This window comes from Dendropsophus ebraccatus, chromosome 1, assembly GCF_027789765.1.
Source record: "Dendropsophus ebraccatus isolate aDenEbr1 chromosome 1, aDenEbr1.pat, whole genome shotgun sequence".
NCBI classification, from domain to species: domain Eukaryota; kingdom Metazoa; phylum Chordata; class Amphibia; order Anura; family Hylidae; genus Dendropsophus; species Dendropsophus ebraccatus.
The window spans coordinates 53,840,283-53,855,676 of record NC_091454.1 but is presented as its reverse complement, the minus strand read 5'-3'; the positions used below and the strand labels follow the sequence as shown (position 1 = coordinate 53,855,676).

Here is a 15,394-nt window from a genome sequence, read left to right as displayed (position 1 = left end):
GAGCGGGAAATCGTCCGATCCTTGGCTGGTCGCATTTTTTGAGCAGGCCTTAAAATCCGGAGATGTGCCACCAATAACAATAATTTTAAATGGGCACATGAACCATGCAGCCATCATTCGTATGGCCCAAACGCTCTATTACTTATGTCATGTGAAGGCCCTACAAACAAGTGCCAATCAGTGACAGACAGCCTAAGATTGTTGACCCTTAGTCCCCCCTTTCGGAGAAGAAGCAAGATCTGGAGTGGCAGACGCAGGATTAGTATGCCAGGAAACAACTTAAATTTTATAGAAATAGTGATAACAATAACATAAAAAACAAACAACCCTACCCCAGAGATCAACTTATCCAGCTTTTGAAACTCTCAGCGATCAAATGTTATAGCTTGGGGAGCCATGACTGTTCCCACGTTTTGCCTGCACAAGGCAGGTCACGTCGTCCAAAACAAAACTTTTACACTCTCCTTTGGCTAAGGCCACGTTCCCACATTTGTGATCATGAATACCGACCCCTAGGCTCTTGCTTCACAGGAAGATGACATGAGCAAGTTCATCTCTGCTTATTAATAAGAGGCTTTTATTACTGTGAGTGAAGGGACAACCCAACAATTGCTGAATCATTTATGTGGCTGTTCACTTTTGTCATTGTTAACAAAGCATGCCCTGTTTACATGGGGAGATGTGATGTTGACTAGCAATGAGTGTCATATGATCCCAGCGATCAGCTGACTGCTAATCTTTGGACCTACATTATGGAATCTGCGTACACAATATTGAAAGTGAAAATCATATTTTGCCAATGAAAATTTCTTCCTTGTGCAACCACACAATAAAAAATAAATACTGTAGCAGTAGATGTAATAAATACTTCACCATCACAGAGGATACCACCTTTTGCAAAAATTCTAGTTTTAGTTTTATACAGAAGTTTTATTACAGTAGATATAATTTATTAGAACTATAAAGAGGCAGAATACATGAGGGCAGCACCAGATAAAATTTAATGTGGAGAGTGACAAAAGCAACAAGTGTCAGGGTAATGCATTCCTTATCTCGGCGTGAAGAACACACCAGCTGATACTGTAACAATAGTTTCAGACTCAAAGCCTTATCTCTATGATAAGTCCAGGTAATGCATGGGGCTGATTACTTCATATTACAATGTAGATATGATTTGGCTGTGCACAGATTCTGAATGGCATTTATTAGGTTAGGGTCCTATTAGACAAAGGGACCTTTTGTTTCCTCAGATTAATAATGAACGATCACAAACGAGCGCTTTTGCGAACAACCTGAAATCATTCATCATAATACATGAAACGATAGTGGTTAGTTACAATCGAAAATTACGATCGTTCGCATACTCTATGCACCATCTGATCCCAGCGATGAATAAACGATGTGTACATACACGGAAAGATTTGCAAACAATTAACAAACAATTAACTATGATTTTATGATCAGGTTAAAAGATGCGATCAATGACACATGAACAGATTTACATTACTCGTTTGATCGTTGTCTGCATACACATTTAGGCTATGTTCACACTGCGTACGAGTCCGGACGCATTTCGTACGCCGTCGTACATGTGCGGCTGAAACTACGGGCTTGGGAAAAATCGACATGCGGCCGGATGCATATGCACCGCGAACATACGCCCGTAGTACAGTTATGCTTCCCTAGCTTGTTTCGAAGTGATCTGAAACAGGTCATTTACTTGGAAATCTTCGCCCAGCCCCGTAAACCACACAGAACCTTTTGGATAGAAAAATCAAGTTCAATTTGGCTGAAATAAGTACTTCGTACGGGACCGCATGGAAATCCACGGCCGTGAGTTGGAACATTTCTGTCCTCAAACAAAGGTCGTGTTCATTTTTCACGGCGCCGTATACGATCCGGCCGTAAGCTCATACGTGCGAACCGCGAATATACGCACGTAGTTTTGAGGTTGATGCGTTCGCTTGAAAGTATACGATATACGCCCGCACAATGCACTAGTGTGCATTGTGCGGGCGTATATCGTATACTTTCAAGCGAACGCATCAACCTCAAAACTACGTGCGTATATTCGCGGTTCGCACTATGGCCGGAATCATACGCAGTGTGAACATAGGTTAAAGATTAATAAGGCGTAATAAGGCGCTTACCCTGCTAAAGCAACTTCTTACATGAAACACTGTGAAGTTGCTTAACCCTGAAAATAAAGAAATTAAAATCTTGTGCGGATTAAGGCCAAGTTCCTATATGTGTTGGACCTTCGTTGCAGATTCCGGTCAGCAGGGGCAAATAGAATTGGTTTGCTGGGTTCCCCTTTTGGAATGTTCATATAAAGTGACACTTGAAGAGATTACTTTTAGAGATGAGCGAACCTGGAGCATGCTCGAGTCCATCAGAACCCGAACGTTCGGCATTTGATTAGCGGTGGCTGCTGAACTTGGATAAAGCCCTAAGGCTATGTGGAAATCATGGATATAGTCATTGGCTGTATCCATGTTTTCCAGACAACCTTAGAGCTTTATCCAACTTCAGCAGCCCCAACTAATCAAATGCCGAAAGTTCGGGTTCGGATGGACTCAAACCCGAACCCGGTTCGCTCATCTCTAATTACTTTATTTTTATTTTGTTTTACAACATAACACAAAATAATTTGGTTATTGATGGACAAGCTAGGTGGTATAAGACACCTGAAGATTTTTTTTTTTCTTTTTTGTTTTACTGAGGTGGACAAGCTCAGGTCTACTTCTTTAACAAACCAACAATACATTCTCATGTACTTCCATTACACAATGCAAACAATGTCATTTATGGACAAGCTCTGCTTGTTCCTTTTGTAGCACTTTAGCACCTTAATAAACACATCTGTATCAGAGTTGGCATATTTGGGCTCAAGCTGAAGTTTACATCTCCTGTAAGTTGGTAGCCAGGAGGCTATTATTCCTGCTGCCCAGCTATTACAAGAATGGCAGTGCCTCTACATATCTGTCTATTAGCCCACTATACAGCAGATCATATATTCACAAATTGTGCAGTACACAACCTACCGTGCTGTTGGCTTCTGGCTCCATTTGCTCTGTATGTGGCACAGAGTGTCAGTATCTGAGAATAGGCCACCAATAAAAAAAAAGTCCCAGAAAACCACCTTGGTGCCACATACCATTAGGCATATCTAGAGCTCTTGTAAAGTCTATGACTCTATGAGTTTATTCAAAAGCACATATAGTGCATGTGGAACAGATATAGTACAGGGTATAAACAATGTAAAATATAACTGTGATGTTATGAATTCACATGATGTTTTGGTTCCTGTGTCCAGGCAAGTCTTGGAGGACGTGTCAGAATGATTGTTACAGGAGCTGCGCCTGCATCCCCCACAGTCTTGGGATTTTTACGGGCAGCCCTGGGCTGTCAGGTAAGGGAAGACAGTTTATCTTGCTGCAAAGAAAGCTTTATTGTCAAACTAGTACATATCAGAACCATTGTACACATGGCTCCTAAATAGATCTCATAGTAAATGGCACACACCAGTGTTTTCTTTTCTTAACTATAGTTTTTTTTTTTATCTGCCTTGCCTGTTTAGCCTCATCCTACCTTTTCTTCTTTACTTCTTAATTTCTACTATTTATCATAATTATACAATCATGCAAGGTTGTTGGGTATTAAACAGTGCTAATACAACAGTGTGTGTAACCCTATAGTAGAAAACAATGTGCCACTCTGCAATAATTTATTGGCAGTCATTTAGTGTCCATGGGCCATTAAGCTGGGTCAACACATTCCTAGTGTGCCACATGGGCAATTACTACACAGCAAAACCACCGAGTGCAAGATCATTTTGTTTTTGCAGTGCAGTTTTTGCTGTGTGAGTTCTAAATGTGAAAAATAAATAAAAATATATAAAAGAATCATATTTGCATTGCCAGACTGCAGTTTCTTTTATTCCTGAAGGCAGCCAGTTCTACATGGGATAATGATAGTTGTAAAGGTAGAAGGTAAAATTAACATATTCAGAGTCCATGTATTAAAGCTTGCAGAGATGGGTCCAAAATAATGAGCTGGGATGGGGTTTTCAAGGAAGGTATCTTTCTTTCAGTGTAATATTACCAGAGATACAGGAACAGAAGGTTTTCTTAGAAAGCATTGTGCATTATCGGAGACACAAAAGCGGAAAGTGTTGCATTTAAATGACATGAAGTCCTGTCCCAGTCATGGGCAGAAAATTAGCTCTAGCAGCTGCTTTGGGGCCTGGAGGTTGAATGGGGCCCACTTAGCTGCAAGAACATTGTAAATTTATGTAGGAAATAATATGTTGGTAGCTATCGACTATTTACTGTGGGTTCTTCGATACATGGCACTATTACCCAGACTTTACTTTTGTTACTAACACTAGTTTTAATTTCCTGTCATTTGGTCATTGGTGTTCATCTTTTTATGCTATGGTGGCCCATAAATTCTACTACAGCCCTGATTCTAGCCATCAAGAGATTAATGCTGACTTGTCAATACAGTGTGATTGGTGCACTGCTGTGTCCACTGTGAGAAGGTGTCACTGCTTCAGTGAGAAAAGGTGTGCAAGAGACAAACTCAACAGCCATGTTTTTTTATTTTACTGATAACCAATAGCTACATTTGGAAATTTATTAATGTTCTTCGATTATCTATGTAACAGGTTTATGAAGGATATGGACAGACAGAATGCACAGCTGGGTGCACATTCACCACCCCTGGAGACTGGACCTCAGGTGGGACCTGTTTATTGAATCCTTTAGTAAAGAGGAAGAAGTCCAGCTTACCATTTAGATCTCCACTTGCACGGATCCTCATTTCAATATGGTGCAGGAATTGAGGATAAATTCACTGGATCCAGTGAATTCGCACACCCTCAGGTATTAACGCTAACACGTTTCTGGTGCAGCTATGGCACCCTTGGCTGAGCACTCAAGTCATGAGTAAGGGTGCCGGAGCTGCACCAGAAATACGTTGGCATTTAATATGCAAGAAATAAAGTGGATAAATACATTTCCGAATTTGCTCGATCCAGTGAATTTATTCTTCTTATTGAATCCTTTAATCATTCTGAGATGAAAAAGTAAATATATTGATTTACACTAATAAGCCATAACATTAAAACCTGGCAAAAAATATGAACGTCTCCTGTATGCTTTCAAAGGAGCAATGACCCATTGAGGCATGGACTCCACAAGACATCTAAGGGTATCATGTGGTGTGTGGCTCCAAGACATTAGTAACAGATTAATTAAAGGGAATATGTAAGCAAAACACCAGGTATGAAGCTGCAGACAACAGCGGGTGGTTATTAGGGAGTGAAAAACATACCTTTCTCTTGATTGATGGCTATTTTCACAGTCCTAAAATCATTTTATCTTTGCAACTGAACTGCCATAAAGACATTGCCGAGTCACAGCAGCATGCCTCTTCCTTACCCTCCCTGGCCTGGTTGATTAATGTACTGAGCTTGGCTTAAAGCGCATAGCCCTGTTTCCAAATTGTGTTGCTGCTGGTATGCACAGAGCTGAGCTTACAGTGCTGAATCCTGTGTGTGCTGTACTTACCAACTGTGACACGCAGAATTTTGAGAATTTGTAAGCCAAGCCCTGTATATTAATTGAGCAGGACAGTAAGGGGTGGGGAATCCCTGAGCCTGATAGAAAAAAAGATGATTTAATACCTTATCAGAAAGTCATCTTCTTAAAAACTCTGTTATGTTTGATTTCATTGCCTTTTATTCTATCCACTTATGTCTCCAACTCATGCCATAAAAATGGCAGATTAAATTTTTCAGCAATTTTTGCTACTGTAGCTATTTAGTGGAATCAGAAGCGATGAGATAGATTTCACTCTGCATACACATCAATGAGCGCATCAATGACCTTGGTGCACGTTTGCTGGTTGTCCTTTCTTGGACTAATTTTGGTAGGTACTAAGCACCGTATACCAGGAACAGGAAATCAGCCAGTGCCATCGCTGAGACATAGCAAACAGCACTGATTGTTTTTTTACATTAGTTACCAAGGATTATATGTAATGTGTATGTTACCCAGTTCACTAGAGTACTTGCATGTCATTTGCAGGACATGTGGGGGCTCCACTACCATGTAACTATATCAAACTAGTTGATGTGGAGGAAATGAATTATTTTGCTTCAAAAGGAGAAGGGGAGGTATGTACTATGCTATATGCAGTCCTAATTGCCACTGACCTAAGAATACATATAAACCAAATTCAAATAGTTTTTAGTATTGAAAAGCACTTAGAAATGTTTTTTGTTATGTGGTTGCTACTTTCAACTCAAATTGTCTAATTTAAAAGGCTGAATGGAATCAGTCAGCACCCAGACCCAACCCAAGGTGCTGACTAGTGATAAGCCAGCCGAGCCTCCCGAACCCAGAATCATTCCAAACTAAAAAATTCATTTGCTACTAAATGGAACTTTTTGCAAAGTTCGGACTGGTTTGGAAAGATACTGGCTGCTAGAGATGAGCTTCAAAATTTGCAACCATGACATGTCAAAAGTTTTGATTGGTCCTGGTCTGAACACTACGACATGTCAAAAGTTTTCCCAAACGACAGTGACACTTTAAGTAACTATATAGTGGGGGTTGAGGGAATTATACTCACCGCTCAGATCTTCTTTCTTAATTATCACCGCTCAGCCAATCAGCAGCTGAGGCAGGACACTGCCACTGTCAGGCCCTAACCAATCAGATATTGATGGCCTATCCTGAGGAAAGGCCACCAATGGAAATGTCTTGACTGTCTGTACAATTTATTTTAATGAATTTAAGGAGTTTTCTTCAGGGGAGGGACAGTTGTTAAGACCCCCACTGATAAAATGAAAGAAGAAGTTATTCTCAGCTTACCACTGTACCCATTCATTCCTGCTCAACTCTCCAAGGAGGGCAATCCAGCTGTCTATGGATTCTATAAGCAGCCCATGAGCCTTCAAAGTTCTGCTGTTTTCGCCATTGCCATTGTTTTTCTTTCAGATATGTGTAAAAGGACCCAATGTATTTAAAGGCTACCTTAAAGACAAAGAAAAAACTGCAGAAGCTTTAGATGAGGATGGCTGGCTTTACACTGGAGACATTGGAAAGTGGTTACCGGTAACTTTTTGTTTTTCCAAATATTTTAGTGACACTTGTATTTTCTTCTAGTTTAATTTATCAGACTTGATTCATACAAGGTGGCATCACATTTTCTTTTGATGGCATTCATGTCTTTCATAAAAAAAAAAAATCTACATTAAATCATGATGTATGAATATGGCTGGCAGTGGGAAGTATATGTGTATACAAAAGTCTTAAAAGTATCTAATCTTCTTACCCAGGGTTCCACCTGCCCAGTCAAGTTAAAAGGGTACCCTAGGTAGGAGACATTTTTAACTATGACCAGGGAGGGGGTAGATACTGTATAAACAATGAGGTCCACACTTACCTCTGTTGCTGCTCTGGTCCCTGGTCCCCTGCCTGCTTCCCGGTTTGAGACTGGGCTTGAGATGTGACATTTCAGGCTCATTCACACAGTCAGCAGAAGAGGTGGGACCTTGCTACAGCTGCTGACTGGCTGAGTGGGCCTTTAAAATCACGTCTCAAGGCCAGTCTCAGACCAGGAAGCGATCAGGGACAGGAGCAGCTGGATGCCGGCCTCAGTGCTGGAGCCGAGGAGGTAAGCGGACGTCATTGTTTACATCCAACCCCTTCCCGGCCATATTTAAAAAAACATCTCCCATCTAAAGTACTCCTTTAAAGGGTTTATGCAGGATTAGAAAAAAAAAACATAGCTGTTTTCTCCCAGAACAACGCCACTTTGGCCTCTGTACGTGTGCAGCTTTGAAGTTCAGTTCCTTTAAAGTAAAAGGGACAGAATTAACCCCTTACATGTACATGTGTGTGATTTTGCTGTTAAGGAGGTATTGAGAGGGCTTATGATGGAAACCTGCTCCATACCCATTTGCTCCTGCTGTTTTCAGCTACAGGGACCGTCCAGCATTGAGCGATCTCTGTGCTGACTATTTAACCATTTAGATGCCACTGTCAAAACGGGTGTGCCTGCATTTGAATTCAGCAGAAATGAGGATCATCTTCATTAACACCAGCTGTTCTCATACGTAGTGTGAACCCGGCCTTAATATGTAATAAGAAGCCTAATGTTATCTATTTTTTCTCCTGAATTCAGAGTGGTACACTTAAGATTATAGACCGGAAAAAGCATATTTTTAAACTTGCACAAGGAGAGTACATCGCACCAGAGAAAATTGAGAATATTTATATACGCAGTGAACCTGTGTCGCAAATATATGTCCATGGGGACAGTCTACAGGTAAGTGCAATCATTAGCATAATTCATTATGTTTATTGCCATCAGGAATTTAGAATCAAACCATATTAAATTAAAGGGAACCAATCACTACAAAATTGCCCCTGCAGCTATAAATACATGGCCCCGAGCACTGTTTCCAGGCATATAAGTAATGGATTTTAAGCATTATTTATATGGCCCGAAAACATACTTATAAAGTCTTACCTATGTAGGCATGGGGGTAGTCCTCAGCTGCTAACTAGTTATGGATGGTGGGAAAACTCTTTGTTAATCACGCCTCCCCAGGAGCATTGACATATAAGAGCCATTAGCGTCACAGAGGGGCCGTCCCTGAGCGCTGGAACTACCAAGAAAGTTGTGATTATCGAAGAGGTTTCCCACCAGCCGAGGCTAGTTAGCAGTCTATAAGTAGCAGCAGTTAGCTGTCTATAAGCCAACTTCTTCAGCCACCTGCTTCAGCCTTCTGCTATAAATAGAAGGTATCTTTAGCTGGAGCAGAGGATTCCCTTCTACCCATCAGTAAACACTGTCTTGTTTCTCTGTCCTTACATATACACAGGAAAAAATATCAGGCAAAATAGTAAATACAAGGGATAAATTAGTGGAAAAGAAAATCAAAAGAAAATTAAAGGACAACTCCGACGAAATTTTTTTTTAGCTTATTTAACACACATTACAAAGTTATATAACTTTGTAATGTGGTTAAATACCCGGTCTGGCCCCCTTCCCCCACTTTCGGACCCCCGACCCCCCGCCCGGAAGTTAAAGAATATATACATTACCTATTACGATCGTCACGGTCCTCTTCTCCCAGGCGGCATCTGGTGACGACGACGTCAGAGCCGGGGGGCGGTCCGGGTCTTCTTCCTCCTCGGTGTCTTCATAGAGAATGAATGGGACGGAAAAGGCTGCTGGTGCACATGCGCACCAGCAGCCTTTTCATTGGCTGGAGCGCATCACATGGCTTCCAGCTTGCTCAGCCCTGATTGGCTGAGGTTGCTGGAAGCCATGTGATGCACTTCAATCCCCAGACAGAAAACCTGAGCTTGGGTTACTAGGTTAACAAGCTAGACTGAAATGAACTCACACTGGAGAGCTTTGAATGATGTGAGAATAAAGAGGTGTATTACTTCAGAACCTGATTTCTTATTATTCATTTTTGGGGATAATTTCTTTTAGGCAGCTATGAAGCAAAAATGAAGCAGTTATACTTTAGGAATATATTTTAGAATGCGAAGTTGAAAAGTAAACATTTTGGGGGACATTTAGGGAGAAGGTTCAGATTCGCCCCTTCTCTCTGGCGTACACCAGCCATATCTCCTGCTCGCCCGATGGCCAAGCATGTCAAGGTGGGGAGGAGGTCTGGCCTCCTCTCACACCAGATTTACCATGATTTACTTTTGCTCGTAGGCAAAAAGCATGGCAAAAATCTACACCTGCTCAGTAGGTCAGGCCAGTTTCATTAAGAGGCAGGCAGTTTTCATAAATGTCCCCCTTTGTATTAAATAAGTAAATAAATAAATATGTTTACAGATTTTTGTTTCTTTTGTTCACTAGGCTTTTTTAGTTGGCATTGTTGTTCCTGATGCCGAAGTGATGCCAGGATGGGCAAAGAAGAAAGGTTTTGAAGGAACATTTACAGAACTATGCAATAGTCTGGTATGAAATGAACACAGAAAAAAATATTAACTATGCTAAAGAAGATTGCAGAACAACTTTTAGTGGCACATTTATCAATGTATGATTTTTTTGTAAGCATAGCTAATTTAAAATTGTACTAGTTTCCTGGGGCTTAATTTATGAGGAGGCTTCTGGACAACAGGCTAAAAAATGTACGCCCGCTTGGAGATGACATAGATTTTAAACCGTTTTTTTTTTGGCTAATCAAGTGTAAAATTGATATATTTTGTGCACAAGGAGGACATGCCTCTGCACACACTGTTGTGACCTGCCATCTCTCTGCCCATATGGTGCACAAGGTGCAAAACTTCAAAAAAGCGTGCAGTTGCATGTGTGTGTGTGTGTGTGTGGGGGGGGGGGGGGGTTGCCTTGGGAAAAAAACTTGCAAGTTTGAGCTAGGGGCAGACATTGATGGATGTGACTCTAGGGTGTGTTTACACAGATTTGAAAAGAGGACAAATCTCAATCTTTCTTTTGGCTTTAATAATCTGTGAGATAAATCTTTCGCTGTAAACACAGCCTTAATGTATTGGTCCACAAAAGACCTTAAAATTCCAAATTAACTTTTATTATCTGCTTTGCAGGCATGTGACACAGTGATCCTTGACTGTGTCACATGTGCCCCATAGCCATAGACTATGTTCACACACAATAAAATAAAAGATGAATACCGCCAAAATAACCTCAAAATTAAGTCTGTGTTTTACCTTTATTTTACGGTGTATGAACATAAAAGTACAGATTAGGAGCAGATCCCTCTTCTGAAAGTAGCTATACAGATGGTTAAAAGTAAAAAAAAACAAAAAAAAAAAAACCCTGATACCATTAAGTTAGGAAAGATTTCGCTAAAATCAGCTTTTCTCCAATTAAAAATTTGTATAACTTGAAAACTTACATTGTAGTAATATGTTGACTGTTCTCTTCTTTAGGAACTTAAAAAAGCAATTATGGCTGATATGGTGAGACTTGGAAAAGAAAGTGGACTCCATTCATTTGAGCAGGTAATTTATACTAAAAAGCTGTGTGGCCGTGTGACTGTGTCAGTACAATAGCAGGAAGATTTGAACAGGGTCCAAGCTCCTGACATCATAATACCTGATGCTGGGAGTTCCCAATGCCAACACACAGCTTCACGCTGCGTAGCATCCGTGATCTACTGAGCGTGTGAATGCCCCTTCAGGGTATGTTAACACTGAGGAATAGGTGAGGAATTGAAGAGGAAATTTTTCTGCTTGAAATTTCCTCTTCTTCAGCTCTGGTGGAATTGGGGCAGAATTCCAGCGTTTGGTTATGTTTACACAACGTCAAAAATAGAGATAATGTACCAACAGCCGTTATTGCACTAAGGGAGGGCCAGACAGCTAAATGACGTCCGTTATTTTAGACTCAAAATGACAGACGTAATTTCAAATGGAGCTGCAAAAATGTTGTGTGAACATAGCCTATAGTTGAAATACAAAGCATTTCTGTAGCGGAATCCACCTAAAGAATTGACATATCAATTCTTTGGGCGGAAAGCAGATCCATGGTGGAACATTCTACACAATTTCTGCAGTGTGAATAACAGAGCATAAGTCCCATTGAACACAATGCTACAGCCTCTTTACTGCTTACCAGGCTAGGCTGTATACATTTGATGGTGCATGGTATTGCAGCTGATCTCATTCAAGTGATCTGATACTGAGGGCCTATCCTTATTATTAATGTGCCTGAAAATGCCTGTGTTTTTTTTAAACTACTAAGTCTAACTTGCTTGAATTCTGGCGGTTTATTTATTTACTGTATATTTATTTGTATGCTCATTGTTGTACTTGGTGATTTGGAGCCACAATAACCTCTCCATTATATCAATTCTCCTGACAAAATTCGGAAAGGGGCAACTTTGTATGAAAACAAATAACAAATAACAAATATTTATCCTTGTTATTAGGGGACTTCTGTCTTTAAAAAAAACAAAGATCCAATCTGGATCAAACAAAGAGATGCAGGACAAGTATTACTATGAACAGTATTTTATTTATTAAATCCAAATTAAAAAAATATATATATTAAAAAGGAACAAAAGCAGTGCTAAACACAAAAGAATCACTGAGAGGACATATATTCATCAATTCATATAGTTTATATGATGTACAGCACATATTGGGCTATAGACATACTGAATATGTGTGAGTATACAGCTCTACCACTAGATGGCACAATAGTTTTAATATACAATGATAAATATAGATAAAAGTGAAGCAGTCCAAAGAAAAGAATGAGTATAGTTAGTGCGATGCACTGGCCCCTAGGGGCCACTCCGCAGTATAGATGGTGCTAACAGGCAGGAACCGGGGCAGCTGTAGGATAATGTGGTCACGGTGTAGGCACGAGGGTGATACAGCTGGAAACCGGGCTCCTGACCATGCGGGAATACTGGGCATGCGATTTTTCGTTGTCCTTAGTCAGGGCACCAATTATCACACCAATGCCAAGGTTCAGAAACAACGGTAGTTGTATATTTATTGTAACGGTGGTAACTAGTAGCAACAGTCTCTCCGGATGCAACCGGGAATAAGGCAATCTTGGATAAAGCAGAGTAATGGGTGATGCTGCAATAGGCTGTGAGAGTAGCGTGCTGAATGATGGGAGTAGTAGTGAAACTGAAGTTGAGATGCTGGGTGGAATGAGACTTGAATGAAATACTTGCTGTTGATGATTAGAGAAGATGATGATGATGATGAGAGGAACTGAAGAATGACTGAAGAATCGACACCCAGATGAGAATCTTGAGACTTGAGACAGGAACACAGCCAGTGGACTGGAGCAGCAGAGCACACGCAGGCCTCTCTCTTAGCAGGGAGAGAGGACAAACACAGAACTTGTCTCCTGAAGGTGGAGAACAAGACTCAGGTAGAACAGAAAGTCACATGGTAACCCCAGCCAAAAGCTCGATGACCATTGGTGTTACCATGGAAGCAGGGCACAGTCACGTGACATCCAGCCATTGCATCATCACACCATTAGGCATATACAGAGAAATATACATGAGAAGTACCATACTTGAACACTAGGGGGCGACATAATACCATTAGGCACTGATACCTGAATATACATGCAATAAATGAATGAAATAGCAGACTTGAATACTGCAGGGGTGACACAATACACGCAGTTTGCAGTGGACCATAGCTTTCCAGAACAGAACTGGTTATAATAAAAGTGTGACCATAAGAAGGGCTGTTCTGGGACACTGCATTAGTTTCAATTGATCTGACAGGATCTCACTTGTAAGCTATAACTGGACGCTCACAACTAAAAATAGGTAAAAATAACCTTTTTGAGCAAAAGAAATACACAGCCAAAGATCTAGATTCATATAATCAATGTTCTAACTCATCTACTCACCCTACACGTGTTTCATGTGGCTTTGTCAAACTACTACTGCTGTATGTCCACATAGCACCTTGCAAAGCCAATTCATTAATAACCCCTCTTCCTACATGTAATCTATAGTAGTCTACTGCTTAAAGGGGTATTCCCATCCCCTAACTTTTGTTAGAGGTTATGGGGGACGCAAAAGGAAGCAACTTTAAAAATGTTTTGCAGTAGCAAAATTGCTTACTTTTGAAGTTTACCCCCTTTGTGTCCCTGTAGTTCTGTCAGCTTGTTGCCAGTCGGGTGCTCAGGGCCTTGGTCAGCAGTAAGTATACTTTATTCTCCTTACACTGTCTCCCACTAAGCTTTCACAAGTCTCCAGGACTTGGATAGTCTTTGGAGACATGTGTAAGCCTAGCTCAGCAAAACCGAGCTGATTCAGCTCAGCACCACTATGTCTCGTCATTGGCTGTATCCATGTTTTCCAGACAACCTTAGAGCTTTATCCAAGTTCAGCAGCCCCCGCTAACCAAATGCCAAAAGTTCGGGTTCGGATGGAGTCGAACCCGAACCCGGTTCGCTCATCTCTAATTAGCATGTAGAAGCTCCAAAAGGGGGGGAGGGGGTGTCAGGACAGGGTCAACAATTTATAGGAAAGTGCTTTGTGCAATTAACCAATTAAGGGCATACTGCCCCTTTGAATCTGCGGTGTGCTCGTGCTCTAAGAGGTGGAGCAGTAGTGGGAAAAGGTAAGGCTCCGACGAGGAGGCTGCCCTGGGCCCCAGCATACGGCCTCTTGTCTCCATCAAGGCATAGGAGCCGGTGCAGCGGTGGCCCAGAGTTCAGGATGCCGCCACCGCAGCCATTACATCAATCTAATAAAGACATGCAGGTTTTAAAAAAACATTGAAAGGTACACTTTAATGTATGCTACCATTTTATCCATTTCCTTATCCCCATTTTCCGCCTCCTTTATGCGCAATTTTTTATTTTTTTCAAAATGTACCTTTTTTTTTTGCAGGTCAAAGCAATTCATATCCATAAAGAGATGTTCACTGTACAAAACGGTTTGCTGACGCCAACACTCAAGGCAAAAAGACGTGAACTCAGAGACTTCTTCAAACAAGAGATTGAGGAGCTTTACGCCACGGTTTCTGTCTGACAAACTGTGGACGGTCAAACTTCCTGCAAACTGTCCGCAATCCTGCGGAAGTCCTACCAATATGTGGATACTTTTCCCCCCTTCTTTTTGGATTTCTTTTCTTTAACCCAGTTATCGTCAAAGTGCTTGGAATGCATAAAAGCAATGAAAGACAACAGAGGTTAAATTAACCAGTTACTATTTTTCTGTTACGTTACTAGCATGTACTGTACAGCAGCAGACTGAAGGCTAATACTGATAGTACAGGATGCCAGCACAGCTTCAATAAGGACACTTTGTTTTTAAGCACAGAAAATATTTTAGAATTAAACTACTGTTTAATAAGTGCACGAACCATAAAAAGACAGAACATTGACCTGTTTCTGGATTGCAAGGACAGCTGTGTCCTTTTTATATAGCGGTACATATTGCGCAAGCTGTGTAAAATGTTTAAAGATTTCAAAAAATTAATAATTTTCAATAAAACAACTATAATGGTATAATTTACAGATTTACTTACTGTGTTTATTTAAGGGACATGTGGTGCCTAGATTTTCTTTTACTAATCAGAACCAGGCACTGAAATATGTTATTTTATTTCTAAGTTTTTTTTTTAATGATTTTTTTTTTTTTTTTTTTTTAATTATTTATTTTTTGAACATTGTACTTTTTTTTCTAAATATATATATTTTGCCTGAGTGGATTTGAAGGAGAATTCTGGGAAAATGTAAAAAAAATATCAGGGAGGGCAGGGGGTGTTGGGAACACAATAAAGAATTTATACTTACCTGCCCTGATGCCACTGCTCATGGTCACCCGCAGGTCTCTTGTAGCTCCCGGTGATGAGATGTCACAGCTCGGCTTACAAATGCTTGC

General features: G+C 40.7%; 1 protein-coding gene across 12 annotated transcripts in view; it reads left to right on the top strand.

Moving 5' to 3' along the window:
• Positions 1-15,006, top strand: part of ACSL6 (acyl-CoA synthetase long chain family member 6) — a 265,818-nt gene extending 250,812 nt beyond the window's left edge. For 11 of the 12 annotated variants that reach the window (XM_069970919.1, XM_069970860.1, XM_069970832.1 and 8 more), the window contains 8 exons: positions 3,317-3,412; positions 4,670-4,742; positions 6,093-6,181; positions 7,008-7,124; positions 8,197-8,340; positions 9,898-9,999; positions 10,950-11,021; positions 14,399-15,006. In XM_069970919.1, coding sequence (XP_069827020.1) covers positions 3,317-3,412; positions 4,670-4,742; positions 6,093-6,181; positions 7,008-7,124; positions 8,197-8,340; positions 9,898-9,999; positions 10,950-11,021; positions 14,399-14,539 — 834 coding nt within the window. In that variant the 3' untranslated portion in view covers positions 14,540-15,006. Of the gene's footprint in view, positions 1-3,316; positions 3,413-4,669; positions 4,743-6,092; positions 6,182-7,007; positions 7,125-8,196; positions 8,341-9,897; positions 10,000-10,949; positions 11,022-13,656; positions 13,703-14,398 lie in introns of all 12 variants that reach the window. The other variant, XM_069970851.1, reaches the window with a different exon arrangement.
• Positions 15,007-15,394: the final 388 nt, after the last annotated feature.